Raw genomic sequence first — 19,065 nt, forward strand, 5'->3', positions numbered from 1 at the left:
AAAGCAAAAAGGAGGAAATGACTGGCAACAGGAACTACCACACTATGAGGCCTATTAGGATGGCGGACGGAACTGCGTCCGTCCGCCACCCCCGAGGTGGAGGGACCGTCCGCAGGGGCAGCGGTGGTCCCTCCGGTGCAATTAGGATGTGAACGCCACCCTGGCGGTCACATCCCGTATCTTTAACCTTGCGGCGGGTGCTGCTTGAAGCAGCACCCGCCGCAAGGTTAAAAATGCATGCTTTGCATTTACATGCACAAAGCGGAAGGCACCGCGCCGTGCCTGCCGCTTTGTGCATGTAAATGCTGGGGGGTACCATAGGTACCCCCCATGTGCACCCCTCAACCCCCCGACACCCTGGGGGCCCGCAACAGGCCCCCAAGCACAAAAGACCACATGCTTTTCCACGGCAAAAATGCCGCCGTGGAAAAGCATGTGTCAGCCTGCATCCTAATATGGCTGGCGGTGTCTTGCAGACACCGCCACCATATTTGCCTGCATACACCGCGGATCAGCGGCGGACGGACTTGCCGTCCGCCGCTGATCCCACCGCCATCCTAATGTGGCGGTGGGTGTTTCCAATGTCCGCGGCGGTGAATCCGCATCCTCTAGGCCGGCGGTGGCTTCCGCCGGCCCAGAGGATGCGGATTCACCGCCATCCTAATCGGCCCCCTAGAAAGGAAGGACCTGGGAATGCAATATTCACTCAAATATTACAAAGCCTCTCACCTGCGGGTTCTGTTGTAATGGTCTCACATTGAGACACAAAAGGAATAGCACTACATAGACCGAGCACTGGCATGTAGATTCCTGAGGGAGGTTGCATGGGGACCTAAAATACAGAGGGAACCCAAACTCTATAGCTCCCTATTAACTAAATCTACCCTAAAAATTAGGGGCATGGTGGGTTTGAGGAGAACCATCACACATCTTATCTGGTATCAATCACATTCTTGTTAAACAATGCAAACTGTGCTCCAAGTGATGAAAACTATGACATTCAGAAACTGGAGAAAAATAGGCTGTGATATACTTAGAGATTCATTTAGTAAGGGCTACATAAAAACTTTCCTATAGCTTATAGTATAGAAGAATTCAGGCTGGAAGAGGAATAAAGGTTCTGATACCTGCAAGTAAGCCATTGGGTGATACACCCCAGGTTAGAGCAGGCGCATGAGCACACACAGGGTAAAGAGGCTTTCTATAAAATGTTATATACTTGGGACCTCACCCTGTACTGTTTGCATCAGATTGACACCAGGTGTAAGGCATATTCACTCATGTATTTTGGATCTGTCTACACCTGCATATTTACTTGGATGCAGTTTTCAAGAGTATCCACAAGATCACAGACCTAGACATGTCTAGATGCCGGTTAGTAATCTTACTAGGCATGCCCTAAGAGGTGATCTAGTTCTAAAACATAAAAGAGAAAACAATTGCATTCTTACTTCTAGCTGCAAAATAGGAGATTCTCACTCTATGGTGGAAGGCAGAGGCTCCAGTTTTCAGTATGTGGATACAAAAATTGTGGTATCTCATAGGGTGGCGAAATAATCTTATGGAATAGAAGCCACTGATAGAAGAACAAGCGTTCTCTTACATAGCGCCTTAAGCATGGAACAACTTCCCACTCCACATCACAGCCCTCCACGTTCTTCTTGAAATCCACAAGAAGCTGAAGACCTGGCTTGTCAAATAACCATCCTACCATAGGCAGGGCTAGGCACTTACACATGTTCAGTGCCAGGATACTTTTGCGGGTGAGGGTGTGTTTTACAAATACACGTAACATTATAACCTAACATAAATGAGCATAACATGAGCAATTTCTGAAATTATGAGGTTCAGTGTTTCAGTTTTTAACTCTGGACTGTCTCAGCATAACCTGTCTTACACTTCCAAGAGTCCTCAGACCGATGGACCCTGCAACCACAGAAAGAACCACTGTTGAAGAGAACGGCTCTCAATTTCTTATAGAGTACCAACTATAATGAATGTAATGAATGACCTATTGTAGCAGGACCACAGAGGAGGAGGAGGGGTTATTGGTATTTATCAGTTGGTGTCAGAACCCCATTCAGAGGGCCACAGGACAAGCAGGGATTACAGGTCCCAACCGAGGTGGTTGATATCCCAGGGACACCCTAGTATGGATCCCACTCAACTGGGCCAAGCACCTCCTTCTGCACCTAACTCTCATTTAATAGCGTAGCACAAACAGTCAAGGCTCCCTTGGAGGGAGGTGTAGATACAGAGCAGAGAACATGACTCATAACTCAATGTGCAAACTGCACACACAATAAATCAATGTCCAGTCAAACACTTATTTTGTATAAAAGAAGTAATTTAATTCTAATTCTACTAATGCAAAGGTAAACAACATTCAATAAGCAATAACGCAGTCCCCTTTAAGGTAGGCACCCTAGTAGTTATCAGGCCACCCCCCTGGTCTACCAAGTTCCCATGTAATATGTGTGCTGTTATTCCCCACTCACATGCAGCAACTTCTAGGGAACGTAAACTACTAGGCCCTGTTCACTATGTTTCCTCATCTTGGACTCAGTCAATAAGGTGTAGTCACTTAAGAGTCAAGTAGGGTTGCAAAAACCAAAGGTGGTATATCCTCTGGGGCCTGTTAGGTCCAATTCTCAGTATACCTGCTCCGGCGGTACGAACCCTGACAGTGGTGCAGTGCGGTGCTGACCCAGATCGGCAAAGTCGGGCTGCACGCTTTCATACGTGCAGCTCCTGGAAGATGCCAGCTCTCTTTCCTTAGCCACGCTTACCAGCATCCTGACAGTCGAAGTTCTCCAGGTCCAGCCACATTCAGTAAGTCTTTTACTTCCTTGCTCGGGGATGGGGGCAGTCTCTTTGCTCCGGCGGGGCACCAATGTCATCTGCTCTGTCCTCTGGCCTCCTCGTATGCAAAGCATACCTCATCTTGATTAAAGCAGCAGTTTCAGGTCACATGCAACGGCCTGGACCTCCGGCCTCAGCGGTTCGAGCGGCCCATACTGGCATACAGGGTCCAATGAACCTCGCTCTCCAGTCATGCTGGCCTCAGTTTGCATCTTCTGCAGCCCCTCCTGGCATATGGGTTTGCAGTGACTTCCCACATGGGTCAATCAATCAATCAATCATGCCATTTGTATAGCACACTACTCACCCGGGAGGGTCTCAAGGTGCTTGGGGGGAGGGGTATGCTACTGCTCGAACAGCCAGGTCTTGAGTTGTTTCCTGAAGGCGAGATGGTCCTGGGTCAGCCGAAGGTGGATGGGGAGGGAGTTCCAAGTCTTGGCAGCCAGGTAAGAGAAGGATCTTCCTCCGGCGGTGGCTCTTCGGATGCGTGGTACGGCTGCGAGGGCGAGGCTGGTGGACCGTAGCTGGCGGGTGGGCGTGTAGAAGGTCAGGCGGTCGTTGAGGTACTTGGGGCCCAGGTCGTGGAGAGACTTGTGTGCGTGGGTGAGGAGCCGGAACGTGATCCTCTTGTCGACGGGGAGCCAGTACAGGTTCCTCAGGTGGCTGGAGATGTGGCTGCGTCGGGGGACATCCAGGATGAGTCGGGCGGAGGCGTTCTGGATGCGCTGGAGTCTTTTCTGTAGCTTGGCTGTGGTTCCGGCGTAGAGGGCGTTTCCGTAGTCCAGTCGGCTGGTGACTAACCCTGGGCGTAGTTCGCGGAGCCGCACTCCGCGGAGCTACGCGAAGACGCACTTGCACTCCGCGACCTACGCGTAGCTCCGCAGACATGCGTAGTTGCTTGCTAGACCCGTTCGCGCGCCGTTTTTCGTCTTCGGGAGCGCGGTGCGCATGTTCGGGGCGCTGCCTGCATGCTCGGGATGGCTAGCGTGCTAAGTTACCCAAGAGGTTTGTCCCGCCCGCTTGCGTTCCCTTATTTCCTGTTCCGGGTCACAAGTAACGTGTTCGGGTTGTGCAAGACATGTTCGGGAACTCATCTTCTCGTTCGCACTACAAAAGTGCGTGATCGCGCTAAATATCGCGCGAACCTACATGGTGGCACACGCGACCGGGAAAAACCGAACGCAGAACCAAGGTAAGCCATTGCCGCGCACGCGATAATGTTATTCAGCGCGCAAGAACTACGCTACGCACCGGATCGACAGCTATGCGTTCTCCGCGGAACGCGGAGTTGCCGAAACTCCGCAAGCTCCGCGAACGGAGCGTAGTTCTTCGCCCAGGGTTACTGGTGACGAGTGCCTGGGTGACAGTCTTCCTGGTCTCGGTCGGGATCCAGCGGAAGATCTTGCGAAGCATACGCAGGGTGTTGAAGCACGATGAGGAGACAGCGTTGACTTGTCTGGTCATCGAGAGGGAGGGGTCCAGGATGAAGCCCAGGTTGCGTGCGTGGTCGGTTGGCTTGGGTGCGGTGCCCAGGGCTGGAGGCCACCAGGAGTCGTCCCAGGGGGAAGGCGAAGATCCCAGGATGAGGACTTCCGTCTTGTCCGAGTTCAGTTTCAGGCGGCTGTCCTTCATCCACTCGGCGACGTCTTTCATCCCTTCGTGTAGGCAGGTTCTGGCGGTGTCGGGTTCTCTGGTGAGGGAGAGGATCAGCTGGGTGTCGTCGGCGTAAGAGATGATGTTGAGGTTGTGCTGGCGTGCGATGGCTGCGAGAGGTTTCATGTAGATGTTGAAGAGGGTGGGGCTGAGTGAAGATCCTTGCGGGACGCCGCAGATGACTTCGGTGGCCTCGGAGCGAAACGGGGGGAGGCGGACTCTTTGTGTTCTTCCGGCGAGAAACGAGATGATCCACTCCAGTGCCTTCTCTTGGATACCGATGTTGCTGAGGCGCTGGACTAGGGTGCGGTGGCAGACCGCGTCGAACGCAGCGGAGAGGTCCAGGAGGATGAGGGCCACTGTTTCCCCCTTGTCGAGCAGGGTCCGGATGTCGTCGGTGGCTGCGATGAGGGCGGTCTCGGTGCTGTGGTTGGCTCTGAAGCCGGACTGCGAGGGGTCGAGGGATCCGTTCGTCTCGAGGAAGGCGGTCAGCTGTCTGTTGACGATCTTCTCGATGACTTTAGCAGGAAAAGGGAGGAGCTAGATGGGGCGGAAGTTTTTGAGATCGGTGGGGTCCGCTGTAGGTTTCTTCAGGAGGGTGCTGATCTCGGCGTGCTTCCAGCTCTCCGGGAAGGTGGCGGTGTTGAAGGAGGCGTTGATGATGTTCCGGAGTTGGGGTGCGATGGTGGAGTTGGCCTTGTTGAAGACGGAGTGTGGGCAGGGGTCGGTCGGTGATCCGGAGTGGATGGTGTTCATCGTGCGGGCTGTGTCTTCGGTGGTCACCGTGGTCCAGGTGCGAAGGGTGGCGGTGGGGGGCGTTGGTTCGACGGTTGGGTGCGTGGGTGGGGCGCCGAAGCTGTTGTGGATGTCGGCGATCTTGCGGTGGAAGAACGAGGCGAGGGAGTCGCAGAGGTCTTGTGACGGAGTGATGTCGTTGGTGCCGGTGCTGGGGTTGGAGAACTCCTTGACGATAGTGAAGAGCTCTTTGCTGTCGTGGGCGTTGTTGTCCAGTCGTTCCTTCAGGGATTTCTTCTTGGTGGTGCGGATGAGCTGGTGGTGCTTGCGGGTAGCGTGTTTGAGGGCGGTCATGTTGTCGGTGGTCCGGTCGAGGAGCCAGGCTTTCTCGAGGGTGCGGCAGGTCTTCTTGGAGTCCTTGAGGTGGTCGGTGAACCAGGATGCCTTCTTGCTTCTGGGTCTGCTGTGAGGGTTCTTTAGTGGCGCGAGGTCGACGGCGCAGGCGGTCAGCCGCTGTGTGAAGTTGCGGGCTGCTTCGTTGGGGTCCGTTGTGTTGGCGGGTGGGCTCTGGCTGAGGGAGGTGGTGAGCTGGTCTGCGGTGATCTTGCTCCAATTCCTGTGAGGTACCTGTTGCGGGTGGTGGTGGGTCGTGGATCCTTTGAAGCTGAAGTGGACGCAGCTGTGGTCGGTCCAATGGAGTCCGGTGGCGTGGCTGAAGGTGATGTACTTGCTGGAAGAGAAGACGGGATCAAGCGTGTGGCCGGCGTAGTGGGTGGGGGTGTTGACCAGTTGCTTGAGTCCGAGGTTGGCGAGGTTTTCCAGCAGGGCGGTGGTTTTGCGGTCCTTGTTGTTCTCCAGGTGGAAGTTGAGGTAACCGAGGATGTAGTCGGTGGAGGGGAGGGCGTGCGGGCTGATGAAGTCTGTGATGTCTTCGCTGAAATGTGTGCGTGGTCCCGGGGGTCTGTAGACGAGGGTGCCTCCGAGGGTCGTCTTAGGGTCGGTGTGAATCTGGAAGTGGAGATGTTCGGCTGCGGCGAAGGAGTCGTTGGCGTCGGTCGTGATGCGGATGGTGTTCCTGTGGACGATGGCGATGCCACCTCCGGTCTGGTTGATGCGGTCCCTCCTGATGATCTTGTACCCGTCCGGGATGGCGATGGCGATGTCGGGTGCAGAGGAGGCGTTCATCCAGGTTTCCGTGAGGAAGGCGACGTCCGGTGATGTAGCGTCGAGGAGGTTCCAGAGTTCCACGGCATGTCTGTGGACGGAGCGGGTGTTGATCAGGATGCACTTGAGGTGGTTGCTGCTGGTGTTTGTCTTGGCGGGTGCGGGGCAGGTTCGGAGGCAGGTGAACTTGCAGGTGCAGCAGGTGAAGGGTCCGTGGGTGCGTCTCGGGGTGGCTCGGCAGCAGGCGTGGGTCCGGCCGGCATTGAGTGCGTTGAGTTTGGCGGCGTCATAGGTCAGTCGGGTCGTCTTGCCTCGGCGGGGTGGGCCAGGGGTCCTGGCGCTGGGCACGGGCCAGGCGCGGACGGGAGCAGACGGGCTTACCTTTGGCGCACCTTCGGCGCTCAATCGGCGCTCCCGCTGAGCGCGTCCGCTGCGCGGTCGTTCTGGGGGCGTCATAAGTAAGGAGCCGGGAGGGAGGAGCAGCTGGGTGGCGGGAGCGGGGCGGCGAATGGAATCACAGGGGGGCGGGGCCGCAGGGAGGCAGCGGCGGGAAATTCCAAGAAGCAGCGGGCAGCGGGAAATTCCCAGGAGCAGCGGGCAGCGAGCGAAGGAATCTGCAGGCAGGAGGCGGCAAAGGCAGGCAGGAGCGGCAGCAGTGAGTGGGGCGACCAAGCCCTGTGACAGCCTTATCAATGGCACATAGTTTACACGGCAGCCCCTCCTGGCACACAGGGTCACCAACTTTCACAATGCTGCACACGGACAACAGCCCGATCAATGTGGTACTGTCCTTGGTGCACCGCAGTCCTGCCCTCCCATAAGGGGTCACCAAACTTCACAGCGCAGCATACAAGCAATGACCTGATTGAAGAGGTTCTTGGAACAGGTCCTCCTGGCATAATGGGTAACCAAACTGCACAACATGGCACCTGGGCAACGACCCGATCGCGGCAGCACAGCTACTCCCACCTGACTCAGGAGTCTTACACACCTGGGCACACTCTCTAAATATCGCTCCCTCCAACACACTCCTCTCTCGCACATGCACATCCTGGTGCTCCAGACTCTAGGGCAGGTGATCTTTGTTTCCCTGGGTGATATCCCCTCACCCAGCACAGAGATTAGCAGGCGAGGCCCCTAGTCCTGGTCACGGGCAGAAGTCTTGCAGAGCCTCCCCTCCTCATGCAACCCGGCTGGCAGATGACAAAGTATGGGGACTCAGACTCATAGACTTATAGTTCTTTTCCAGACACAAAATGTGATTTAGGGTCTGAACCTTAGAAGTTTTATGTTGGGATTCTACTTCTTTGAAATGGACATCTCTTTCCTTTCTTCTTCCTCCTGAAGGATGTCTGTCACAACAGGCAGGACTCAGAAGCTGATTAACCCACAACAAGATTCATGGTAATGACCATATTTCACACCTGAGGCCATATTACGTATATTATCATTGTTTGCGCCCGGCGAAAAGGTGCGCCGGGCGCAAACAATGCCAATGCGCCCCATTATGATGAATGCTCTGCCCTGGGGGCTGCGCATTCATGTGCAAACAAAGAGCAGCTGCTCCTAGTTTTCGCAGTGCAGGCGACATCCACCTGCGCTTTCAAAGGGGTTTAGAGAACCCCTAGAGATGTCTGGGGAGTCTATTGTACCCCCTCTACCCTCTGCAGAGAGCTGCTGTCAGGAGGTGCACTGACAGTGCGCCACCTTTTAAATGGCGCGCTGTCAGTGTGCCTTCTGACGGCTTCTTTGACTCTGCCCCTGCATCTGTATTACACGCGGGTGCAGAGTCAAAGGAATTCCCTCATTTGCATAGGGCACGCCCCTATGCATAAGAGGGAACACCCTCTGTTGATAGTGCTGGCGCTTTAAGTATTATAGAAGTGAACGCACAAGCGTCTGCACCCCCTTCTATAATACCAAAGTGCTCCGGTGCGAGCAAAGCGGGCACAAACGCCCTTGTGCCCCCAGGGCACCTTATGTAATACGGTCCCTGGATGTCAGCGACAGTGATATGTGCATTAGAGTTAATCCTGGGCCCTATTACCCTATCTTTTATGAGTCTCTTATCAACCCCATCTCCCTATTCCTGAGATGTGTCCAGTCCCTTTATTTGTAATCTGTCCCTAATGAAAGATCCCGTTGAAATGCCCCGGGAGAGCATGCCCCCCTCAAGCAGTGCTTGTCCAAACCAGTTCATAGGGATGCAGCAATATAAAATTCTGTCCATAGGAGATTACTCTACTCCTCATGTATTCACAAGGAAGGCCTGGGATTCCGAAAACAGAACCCAAGGTCCTTCTTGTAATGTACCTGTGCCGGCACTTTTGCACTCAGCATACATTCACAGCACACTCCTCTGTTTGGTGTTGTTATGCCAGTGTACCTTGCTACCACCTGCATTTTCACATGCAGCACACACTCAGTCTGCTCACACTGTTTAATACTACTGTCTCTCTCTACTGCACCAGAGTGTGTAATTTAAATCACCCTCTGCCAGCGCACACACGTTTGCCATCTGCTCACTGTTCCACACTACACCCTCCGTGTAGTGTGTTTCTTGCACACTCACATGCACTCAGCACATGTTTAATTCATGCACACTCCTCCACATCCACCTGATGTAGGCCACTGGTGAGTTTAACACACAGACACCGAACTTTAAAAAAGGTGAATGACAGAAGGCGATCTTTTAAAAAGGTGAGTGAACCTGTAGGCCCCAATGACACAGGGTAAAAGTGACCTGGTCACTACTACTGGTCATTACACAGTATGCGGCCACCACCACGCTTAACTCCTGATGAAGGCAGTAGCCTTCCAGCACTATGAGGGTCGCGCTTTGGGCGCACTTCCCGGTTCAACAAGACCGCAATCCATGAGACAGGCCCATGTCATGGCACATACGCATGAACTGTGTTTGATTATGACAACAAAGTAGCATTAGGGATCCAGACAACAATACAGTTGGGTACTCAGGCCAGGGGGGACACGTCTTTACCATACAGAGGACCTTTCCTTCCCAACAGTTGATAAAATATGAATGCCTATTAAAAACAATTGAAACTGAGATATTTCAAATACCTGGAAGTCGTTTTGTAAAATCCACAAGAATCTGCACATGGAGCACTGCAGTCTCTGAGATCTGGAAGAAGCTCTCTTCAGGGTTCGCTGTTTCCTCCAGCTGCATGAAGTGAAAGATGACTTGATTAGCCATGGTCCCTGATGTATAGCTTTTAAGTAAATCTATCTATAAATTCCTGACGATTGCGCAGGTCTTTGCTACTTCTCATACATACAAAAGACTTTGCTTCATCAGCAGGAATGGCGTATTTTTGATGAGCCGCTACAATGTGATCGACGAGTTCATGCTCCTCTGTGGTGAGCGCCACTCGTTGCATAGCCTAAAGAAGGAAGGAAGACAATTCCATGTTACATTAAAATGTAAGTTTAAAAGAAAATCTGACATTTCATATGAATAAGCCTCACTTTTCCAGGCTTTGTTGTGGATGAGACATGCTTGCTGTCGCTACCTTCATCCTCCATTTTGATGTTATAAAATAAGCCATTTCTATGTTTTGTGTTTTTTCGAAGCCGCTTGGATTTGCACTGGACTTCAGTTAGCAAGCCTGCAAAATGTATAAAACATAAAATACAATCAATCCGTCACCGAAAAATACTTCATGATCTGCACTTATAATACTTTAAATCCTTTGCACATACACAAACTAATTCAAGCAGAGCTACTGAATCAGAAAATTTTGCCCCCCCCCACCCACAATGTGCCTGAAGGAGTTATGCTTATGAATCACCTTTTTAGCTCATTTTCCTTTCCTTTTGCAAATTACTTAGCATGATACAATATGTATGGTCCCCTAATTGGTTACCATTGGCAAAGATGCCTTTCAGTACGTTTCTGATTTTACAACGCAGTTGAGTGTACCTTTATAAATTCATTTGATTGTTGTTCTCTCTGCAACCACTAAAAACAGAGTGTGGTGATCTGGCTGCTTTGCATCATTATCTATGTCATGAGAATCTAGAATGTATTATGTTTTGCCTGTCTGAGGCATTCCATGTTACACAGTTACTTGGGGGATCTGCTTCAGCTGTGGTCAATAAATCTACATCTTGAAATATCAATGTTTGGTGATATTTACTTCATTACACAGAGGTACCGATTCACAAAGGTAAAGTAACTTTACGACTTTCAGGATTCACAAAGGGCATTTACTTCATAGTATTTTATTCTCACACCTAGTACAACCTGTTGGATTGGAAACCTCTGCATGGCTTTGTGAAGCTGTGTCACCATGCCCGAATATATTTTCTGAACACCTTTGTGTTTTAGTCCTTGTAAACCCGCCAATCGTACGAGTCCACTGGAGTTGCCCCAGTTGTTTCTGTTTTGTCATCGGGGCACACCGAAAGTGTACCCCCATTCTGAGTCAGCAAGGCTACCGCCATCTAAACCCAGGTTAAGTGGTTAACTGATGGTGTTGTCAGCATTATTCTAGTCACTTGCACAGACCTTACAATTACCCTGAGGTAACGTGACTATCATCTGCCTCCGTATCCAGGGTTCCTTTGCCTTTATCATGTCAGGGGTATGTGTAAAGATGACCATTTTGTGTTTGGTAATGAGAGGTTTCTGATTTAAATGTTAAGTGTGAGATCCATTGGATCTAATTTGTGTGTGCTACACACAATGTTTTTATTGTTTGTGCTGGGCTGGTGATGTTCATTTCAGACATGTATTGATCGATTGATTGATTGACTGATTTAGTAAATTCACACCACACTGGCTTATAGGCACTGAACCTAAAGTATTTTAGTTGAAAACGCTGCGAGTATAAGTGTGACACTGGGCAAGAAGTCTGCAAAATCTGTTTAGCCAAAATTACATGACGTTCCACTAGCAATGGAGAAGCCCACACACCTTGATTCTGGTGGCTCACCTGACCCATCAGAGTTGTTTAAATGCTGAGCACTCCAAATAGTACTTGGATAACCATCATCAACTCTGCATTGAGGAGGTGTGCACACTAGTGCAGAACTTAAAACTACAAGGTCAGTGGCAGACTCTCTCCCAGATTATTACCCTCCCTTCAGACTGGGCCTAAATGTGGTAAAGGCGACAGAATCACCTTGCTGTTGTGACCTAGAAAGAGGAGGAGCAATGCAACAGCCATTCAAGGAGCGGGCTTCACCTGCTAGAAGGAGCAACCTGATGCATGGAAAGATTTGTGCATGGCCCACAAACTATTGCTAAAAATAAAAACCGCAGTGTAACTTTAGAGAAAAAGGCGAAAATGGAAGTGATGGTAAAGCTGCACACACGGATGTAGACTTTCCTCATTGCAATCCGTAATAATGCATCATTATGAATGCTAACATTCCAAATGCATTTTTCTTGGCTAGACAGTGTAAAACAACTCAGCAACAGTTGGTTTAAATATGCATTTTACGTATTGATGGGAGAATGTCTCAGTTTTTTTTTTATAGTCAAATCGTTATTAGAAGTTGAACATTTATTATAAACTTACAGTTACATTGATGCTTACTATATATTATATATATATATGTGTGTGTGTGTATATCTATATATATCTTTATATCTATATCTATATATATATATACATACACACATATACGCATATATACCATTCCGACTTACGAAGAACCCGACCCTGAGATGTTGGAGGAGTGGGCGGGTAATTCGAAAGAATGTTCGAAGGTAATGATGCGTATACTCATTAAATACGCATTAAAAGATAGAAAGAAAATCGTGGATGAAATCGAGGCCACCATTGAAGAACTTCTTAAATTAACCACCCAAGAAAAATTTGATTCTTTTATTCAGAAGCTCCAAACACGAACGATGAAATTGGAGGAGGAAATTACAACGCGCAAACAGCGTAAATTCATAAGAGACTTCAAAGACTACCAAGCTGGAAGAACTTTAACGTTCCATAAGAAGTACGATCACTTGTTTACGGAGTTGGAGCCAGGCTATAATAAAAAAAAACTCAGAAAGCATCAATAACAACGAAAAGGAATATGGTGCAGACTGAAGAAAGTGAGACGTCGGACAGTAATCTTTCGGATGTTTCCTTGGAAAGATGAAGTCAACGAGAACCTGTAGCAACTCCCAGTCGCAACAATTTCCTGAAACAGTTCCAACTGATTAACAAAGCAAAACAAGATCAGCTAAATGCTCAAGAGAGGGACCAGGATTTTCGGAGAGGCCGTGGACGAGGACAATGCGGCAAAACGCGAGGACTAAGAGGAACAAAAAAGCAAGACGAAGGCAAAAGAAACGCATCGAATGCAGCTTCACCAATGGTAACAAGAGCCAAGAAGGGAATCAAATGACCGTCATCAACCTCTCTAACCGTGAGTTAACTAACACTGAAATCAATGTTTTATCGTTGGGATTATCATTTTGTCCGACTAGAAGCATAGACTATGTACAAACTCGGATTGACATTTTTTGTTTTCTACGTAAACTTAAACTGAAAAAGTGGTTTCACCTGCATCCAACCCCCGCGTGGGGGGCAGTAGCATGATTGAGAGTATACCCTCAATGACCATTTCGGATATTGCAGATTTTCAAACTGTGTGTGAACTAAATGAAAATGTCATACACAATGATGATCCACTGCTCAACTTACAAGACACTGACATTGTCATAGACACGGCAGGTTTTAGCGGATTTAAACCTAAATCTAAATTTCTTCCTATGGTACACTGTGATGCACTAGAGGTATTTGAAAAGAGTGTAACTAAAGAACTGAAGAAAATTTGTTACAAAAAGTATGGAAGATCTAAATTTAACTTCAGGAAAGACCAACTGGTGGCCATTGATAAACTAAAAAATGATCCCTCCATTATCATCAAACAATCTGATAAGGGGGGGAATGTGGTGGTTTGGGATAGGAATGACTACATCAGTGAAGGGATACGTCAGCTATCTGATACCACTTGTTACAAAAAAGTTGACAAAAGAGAAATGGAGAACTCTAACTTGAAATACGATACTATGCTTGAGGATTGGAAGGACAAAGGTTTGTTAACTTGGGACGAATACAGTAGCCTAAGATGCAAACATGCCAAAACACCGGTACTGTATTTGTTACCTAAATTGCATAAGGACCCTAAAAATCCCCCCGGTAGACCGATTGTCTCTTCGATGGGATCTAAATTGGAGATAACATCTAAATACATTGACTTCTTTTTGAGACCTTTTGTCACTGCCCTACCAGCATACCTAAGGGATACAATGCATTTTTTAAATATGATTGATGGTATACATTGGGAACCTGATTTTCTATTGATTACATTAGATGTAACGAGTTTATATACATCTATCAAACACGATCTGGGAATCCAAGCAATCAGACATTTTTTAAAAGCCAGATCGATTTCTCTCTTAATGCACACTGAAATGTTGATAGACATGATAACATACTGTTTGTCTAATAACTATTTTTTCTTCAATGAGCAACTGTATGTACAGCTACAAGGGCCAGCAATGGGCACTTGCTTCGCCCCCAGTTATGCCAACCTCTTCATGGGGTGGTGGGAGGAGCAAGTGTCCATGTGCTTTGAAAAGTTCAATCAACACATTGTCCTATGGACAAGGTTTATTGATGATATTTTTGTCATTTGGCGTGGGGATTTGAAGAATGCAACTGAATTAATTCAAACGCTAAATACCAATGATCTGAATATTGAATTAACTTCTCAAATCAGCACAGAGTCCATAGTATTCCTAGATGTTGAAGTACAGGTGCAAGGTGATCAGTTAAAAACTAAACTCCAGAGAAAAGCTACGGCAGGGAACAGTTTGCTGTGTGCTGCAAGCTCACATCCGTTCAGCCTGGTTCAAAGTATTCCTTATGGAGAACTGATCCGTGCGAAAAGAAACTGCAGCACAGAGGAAGAATTTGTAAAAGAAAAGAGAATCATGTGTGAAAGATTCAGACAGAGAGGATATGCTAAAAAAACAATCAAGAGAGCAGTAAATAAGGTAGATGAGCTGGATAGAACTGCGCTCTTAAATCCAAAAATAAGAGATGACAAAAACGATAATAAAATCAGGTTCATCACAACGTATTCCAGTCAAGCCTTTCAGGTACGCAAAATTCTTAAAGATAACTGGCATATATTAAAAACAGATGCCACTCTGGACAAATGCCTACATGAAACCCCACAGATAACATTTAGAAGAGGTCTATCACTCAAAGACGAATTGAGCCACAACCAGACAGTGAAGTCGACCAATCAGCAAGGCAGGGCTATGTCTGGGTTCTTTTGCTGTATGCGCTGCAAAACATGTGCATACAGCAAAAATTGTTCTAAAATCAAAATACCCAATAGTACGAGGGAATTTGAGATTAGAGGAAACTTTGACTGTAACACAGAGATGTGTGTGTATTGTTTAATCTGCCCATGCAATAAACTGTACATTGGTAGTACCAAGAAAAAGGCAAAACTAAGGGTACTAGAACACAAGCGAGCAATAAGGAACAACAATGAATTGTATCCAGTAGCTCGTCACTTCAAGAGCTGTCATAACCAGAATGACAAATTGTTGGCATTTGTAATTCTTGATGCAATCAGACCACAGTTAAGGGGGGGTGACAGAGAACATCAGCTGAGAGTATTAGAGTCTAAATTTATTATAGATTTCGAGACTCTCATACCTGTAGGCCTGAATTCCAGTGAGGAATTGGCAGTCCATCTGTGATAATTGTAATCAGTGACTTGATGAAACAGATTCCTTGTATATAAATTGATGAAATTGCATTGTTTTAACTGTAACAAAAAAATGTTTTTAAATCTTTTGCATTTGTATGTGAGCACTTTTCCTTTTTTCTCTTTTTATTTGTGTATTAGGGCTGTGAAGTCTGTGGGTTGGCTATGAACGGATTGCAACCGTCTGTCAAGACTATGAATTGATGGTGAAACGTTATCAAAATAGACTTTACTACTTATGTGTTGATTCACGATTATAGGCCCACTGGGGCTGGATGTGGAATATAAGTACAGACAGTTGTGAATGTGAATTACAAATTAAGAGCCCACTTGGGCAATATTGGTTTGTATAATTGAATTGTTGGGAAATTAGCCACTCCAAGATGGCGGCGAAATCCGGGTAATATACCCTACCAGTCCTATTTCCATTGTCATCACTGGGTGTATGTAAAGGGGATTGTAAGATGCAAACGTTACCGTGACCAAGCCTTACGGCGAAACGCGTCGGCTTTTGTAACTGTTGTTGCTGAATAAACAAATTTGAAGCATCCCGGAGTGTCCCGACCCTTTCTGAACCTGGATGGTGTACAGGAAGCTTGCAACAAGATTCCCCAGAGTTGAGGCCGCACTCTTGAGCAGGTCGTGTCACCACCTTTATTTAAAAACAGGCTGATTCACACCCCGAAAATGGTGCCCCCCTGGGTCTGACGCGTTTCGAAGAATCCATCCTCTTCCTCTGAGACCGAGAGCACGAGCAGTCCGTTGTTGTGTGCCCTGCAATGATTCAGCACGTTAATTGGTTTCTGGTGTACCGTGGCCTCTGTTGTGCCGTGACCTCTCATGTGCCACCAGTGCATTCTGGACATTGCAGTTTACAATTATAGCAGGATCTGAATTGAACAGACTGTTTCTCACTCGGGGCTTATTGGTGAGTTAAGAATTGGCCCCTTCATTATGCACGAGCACCGGACCCACTGGAGGGATGTAATGTGTATAATTGTAAACTGCAATGTCCAGAATGCACTGGTGGCACATGAGAGGTCACGGCACACCAGAGGCCACGGTACACCAGAAACCAATTAACAATTAAAATGACACGTGCTGAATCATTGCAGGGCACACAACAACGGACTGCTCGTGCTCTCGGTCTCAGAGGAAGAGGATGGATTCTTCAAAACGCGTCAGACCCAGGGGGGCACCATTTTCGGGGTGTGAATCAGCCTGTTTTTAAATAAAGGTGGTGACACGACCTGCTCAAGAGTGCGGCCTCAACTCTGGGGAATCTTGTTGCAATATATATATATATATATATATATATATATATATATATATATATACACACACACACACACACACACACACACACACATATATATATATATATATATATATATCCCAAGCGCCGCTTAGAAAACTCGGATGCCAAAGGCTCTTCCTCAGCAATTCACGAAAGCAGACACGAACCCAGAGTAAGTGCAAAGTAGCGTTTTATTCCTCGCTAGTCAGCCATAACGCGTTTCACCACAAACGTGGCTTGATCACATGACCAAGCGGTCGCCAGTAGGTATATATAGTTAGGATTTTTTCTCTATGGGATTTTTGAAAATTCTATGTCTAATAACTTTGGCGTTTGTGGACGGAATTGGCTGAAATTTTCAGGAAAATGGAACATTTTGTTTCTGAGCAGCCCCTGAAAATTTGGGGGGTTTCGTCAAGGGGGGGCCGAGAAAAAAGGGGGGTCCCAAAACGTGTTTTTAACATTGAGTTTTCCATAGGGCGGTTGGCCTCACTTTTAGCCCGAACGGCTGAATGGATTTGCACGAAACTTGGCAAAATTGTAGGGACTGGTAGCCCGATGTGCCTTTGCTAGGTCTCAATATATGTGCTCCAGTGGATTTTGAGAAATTAACGTTCAAAAAAAGATATATATCTGTAACAGCGGACCGGGCAGCGCTCCAGTTCGCGTACTTTTCGCGTTATGGAGCTTTGTGAAGCGAATCTGATTGGTTCTCCGGCGTCTGTAAACATTCCAAACAGTCCGTAGCGGCCGCCATCTTGTCTCTCGGTAGGATCGAGAGACAAGAGGAGGCCAAAGCGAAGGGGAAAATGACCATAAGGGGGCATAGTAGATCCTCCCTGACCCCCTAGGTTTGATGTGGAGGTTTTAAAAGGGCCCCGCGGGGCAAAAAAAAAAATAATAATAATAATAGAACGGCTGAATGGATTTGCACGAAACTTGGCAAAATTGTAGGGACTGGTAGCCCGATGTGCCTTTGCTAGGTCTCAATATATGTGCTCCAGTGGATTTTGAGAAATTAACGTTCAAAAAAAGATATATATCTGTAACAGCGCTCCGGGCAGCGCTCCACTTCGCGTACTTTTCGCGTTACGGAGCTTTGTGAAGCGAAGCTGATTGGTTCTCCGGCGTCTGTAAACATTCCAAACAGTCCGTAGCGGCCGCCATCTTGTCTCTCGGTAGGATCGAGAGACAAGAGGAGGCCAAAGCGAAGGGGCAAATGACCATAAGGGGGCATAGTAGATCCTCCCTGACCCCATAGGTTTGATGTGGAGGCTTTAAAAGGGCTCCGCGGGGCAAAAAACCCCCCAAAAAAACGTTTTTTTGGTGGGGTGCGCCCGGTTAGCGTAACGGGAAGCAGACTGGGGAGCGTACTACAAGGAATGAAGAATGATTGACTTTTAACTTATTGTATGTTTATAGACTTTTTTTTACTTTTTTTTCTGCTGAGTGACGTCTCGGCCTATCTTCACGGGATGCAGTCCCTACCATCTCGGCGTTTAAGCCCAGGGGGACCGGTAGTGTGGGAGAGATAACGGGGCATATTATCAAGGGGGTTTATCTCCGCTTTTTTGGCTTTAAAAGCCAAGAAAGCGGAGATAAAATTATCTCCGTATTACCTAGCTGTCGCTAACACCAGTTAGCGACCGCTAGTAGGAGATAGCGACCATCTTGGACCCCACTTTGCATGTCAGTGATATTTATCACTAATGACATGCAAAGTGGGCATGCCAAGATGTTAGCGACTGGAAACAGTCGCTAACATCGCTATCTCCTATTACCAACTTTTGGAGATATTCGCGCTAAGCGCGAATATCTCCAAAAAGTAACACCTGCCCTGAGCAGTTCTTAGCCATGTTATCCAATGGGAGGTGGATAACATGGCTAAGAGCATTAGCTCGGTAATGCATGAATATCGCTGACTTTTCAGCGATATTAATGCATTGCGGCCGTTTTTTATCGCATTTGCGATAAACCTTGATAATAGCAAGGTTTATCTGCGATAATTTCTGACGATGCTTAGCGGTAAAAAATTCGTTGCTAAGCATCGTTAGGGATAAATATCGCTTAACTTTGGTAATATGCCCCAACGTCTGTTAACGTTCGATTCGAAGGAAATCAGGAAGTGTTGAAAAACATTGTCTGCGCCATCTTGCCTTTTTTCAAATGCCACACTTTTGTCGTGCACGGCAGCCATTTTAGATGAGTTGACCAGACCCACTCTCTGCACGCTGTCGATCCTTAGCATGGCTCCCCACCCTCGCAAGCATCTCCCCCAGGCACTGGTCACCCCCGCTCTCTGTCTTATGCATGGGCAATAAACCTCCCCCCATCTGCGCTGCTCTTCCCTGAGAATCACACCCTGTGCCCGCCCGACACCTCCCTTTCGCCCTATTCACTACCGCACCCTCTGACACTCCTCTTCCTCTGTGTCCGATTGTCCAGGCCGGTCCCAGGCTATCAGCTAGCCTTGCAGATGTAGTTTATGGCCCCAGCTGTAAAGAATCACCCCTCTTCAAAGGAGTTATAGTAGATCAAGGCCCACACCCGATGAGATCCGTCACACCACACGCGTTCCTACTATCTGAAAACCATCC

At 48.0% G+C, this 19,065-nt stretch overlaps 1 protein-coding gene across 2 annotated transcripts in view; it reads right to left on the reverse strand.

Annotated features, from left to right (window-relative positions):
• Positions 1 to 19,065, reverse strand: part of LOC144755444 (bile acid receptor-like) — a 614,559-nt gene that overhangs the window by 149,093 nt on the left and 446,401 nt on the right. For both annotated transcript variants that reach the window (XM_078644369.1, XM_078644368.1), the window contains exons 6-8: positions 9,901 to 10,040; positions 9,711 to 9,815; positions 9,496 to 9,595 (exon numbers count right to left, since the gene is read on the reverse strand). In XM_078644369.1, the coding sequence (XP_078500495.1) occupies positions 9,496 to 9,595; positions 9,711 to 9,815; positions 9,901 to 10,040 (345 nt within the window). The remainder of the gene's footprint in view (positions 1 to 9,495; positions 9,596 to 9,710; positions 9,816 to 9,900; positions 10,041 to 19,065) is intronic.

Source organism: Lissotriton helveticus, chromosome 5_1, assembly GCF_964261635.1.
Source record: "Lissotriton helveticus chromosome 5_1, aLisHel1.1, whole genome shotgun sequence".
NCBI lineage: Eukaryota > Metazoa > Chordata > Amphibia > Caudata > Salamandridae > Lissotriton > Lissotriton helveticus.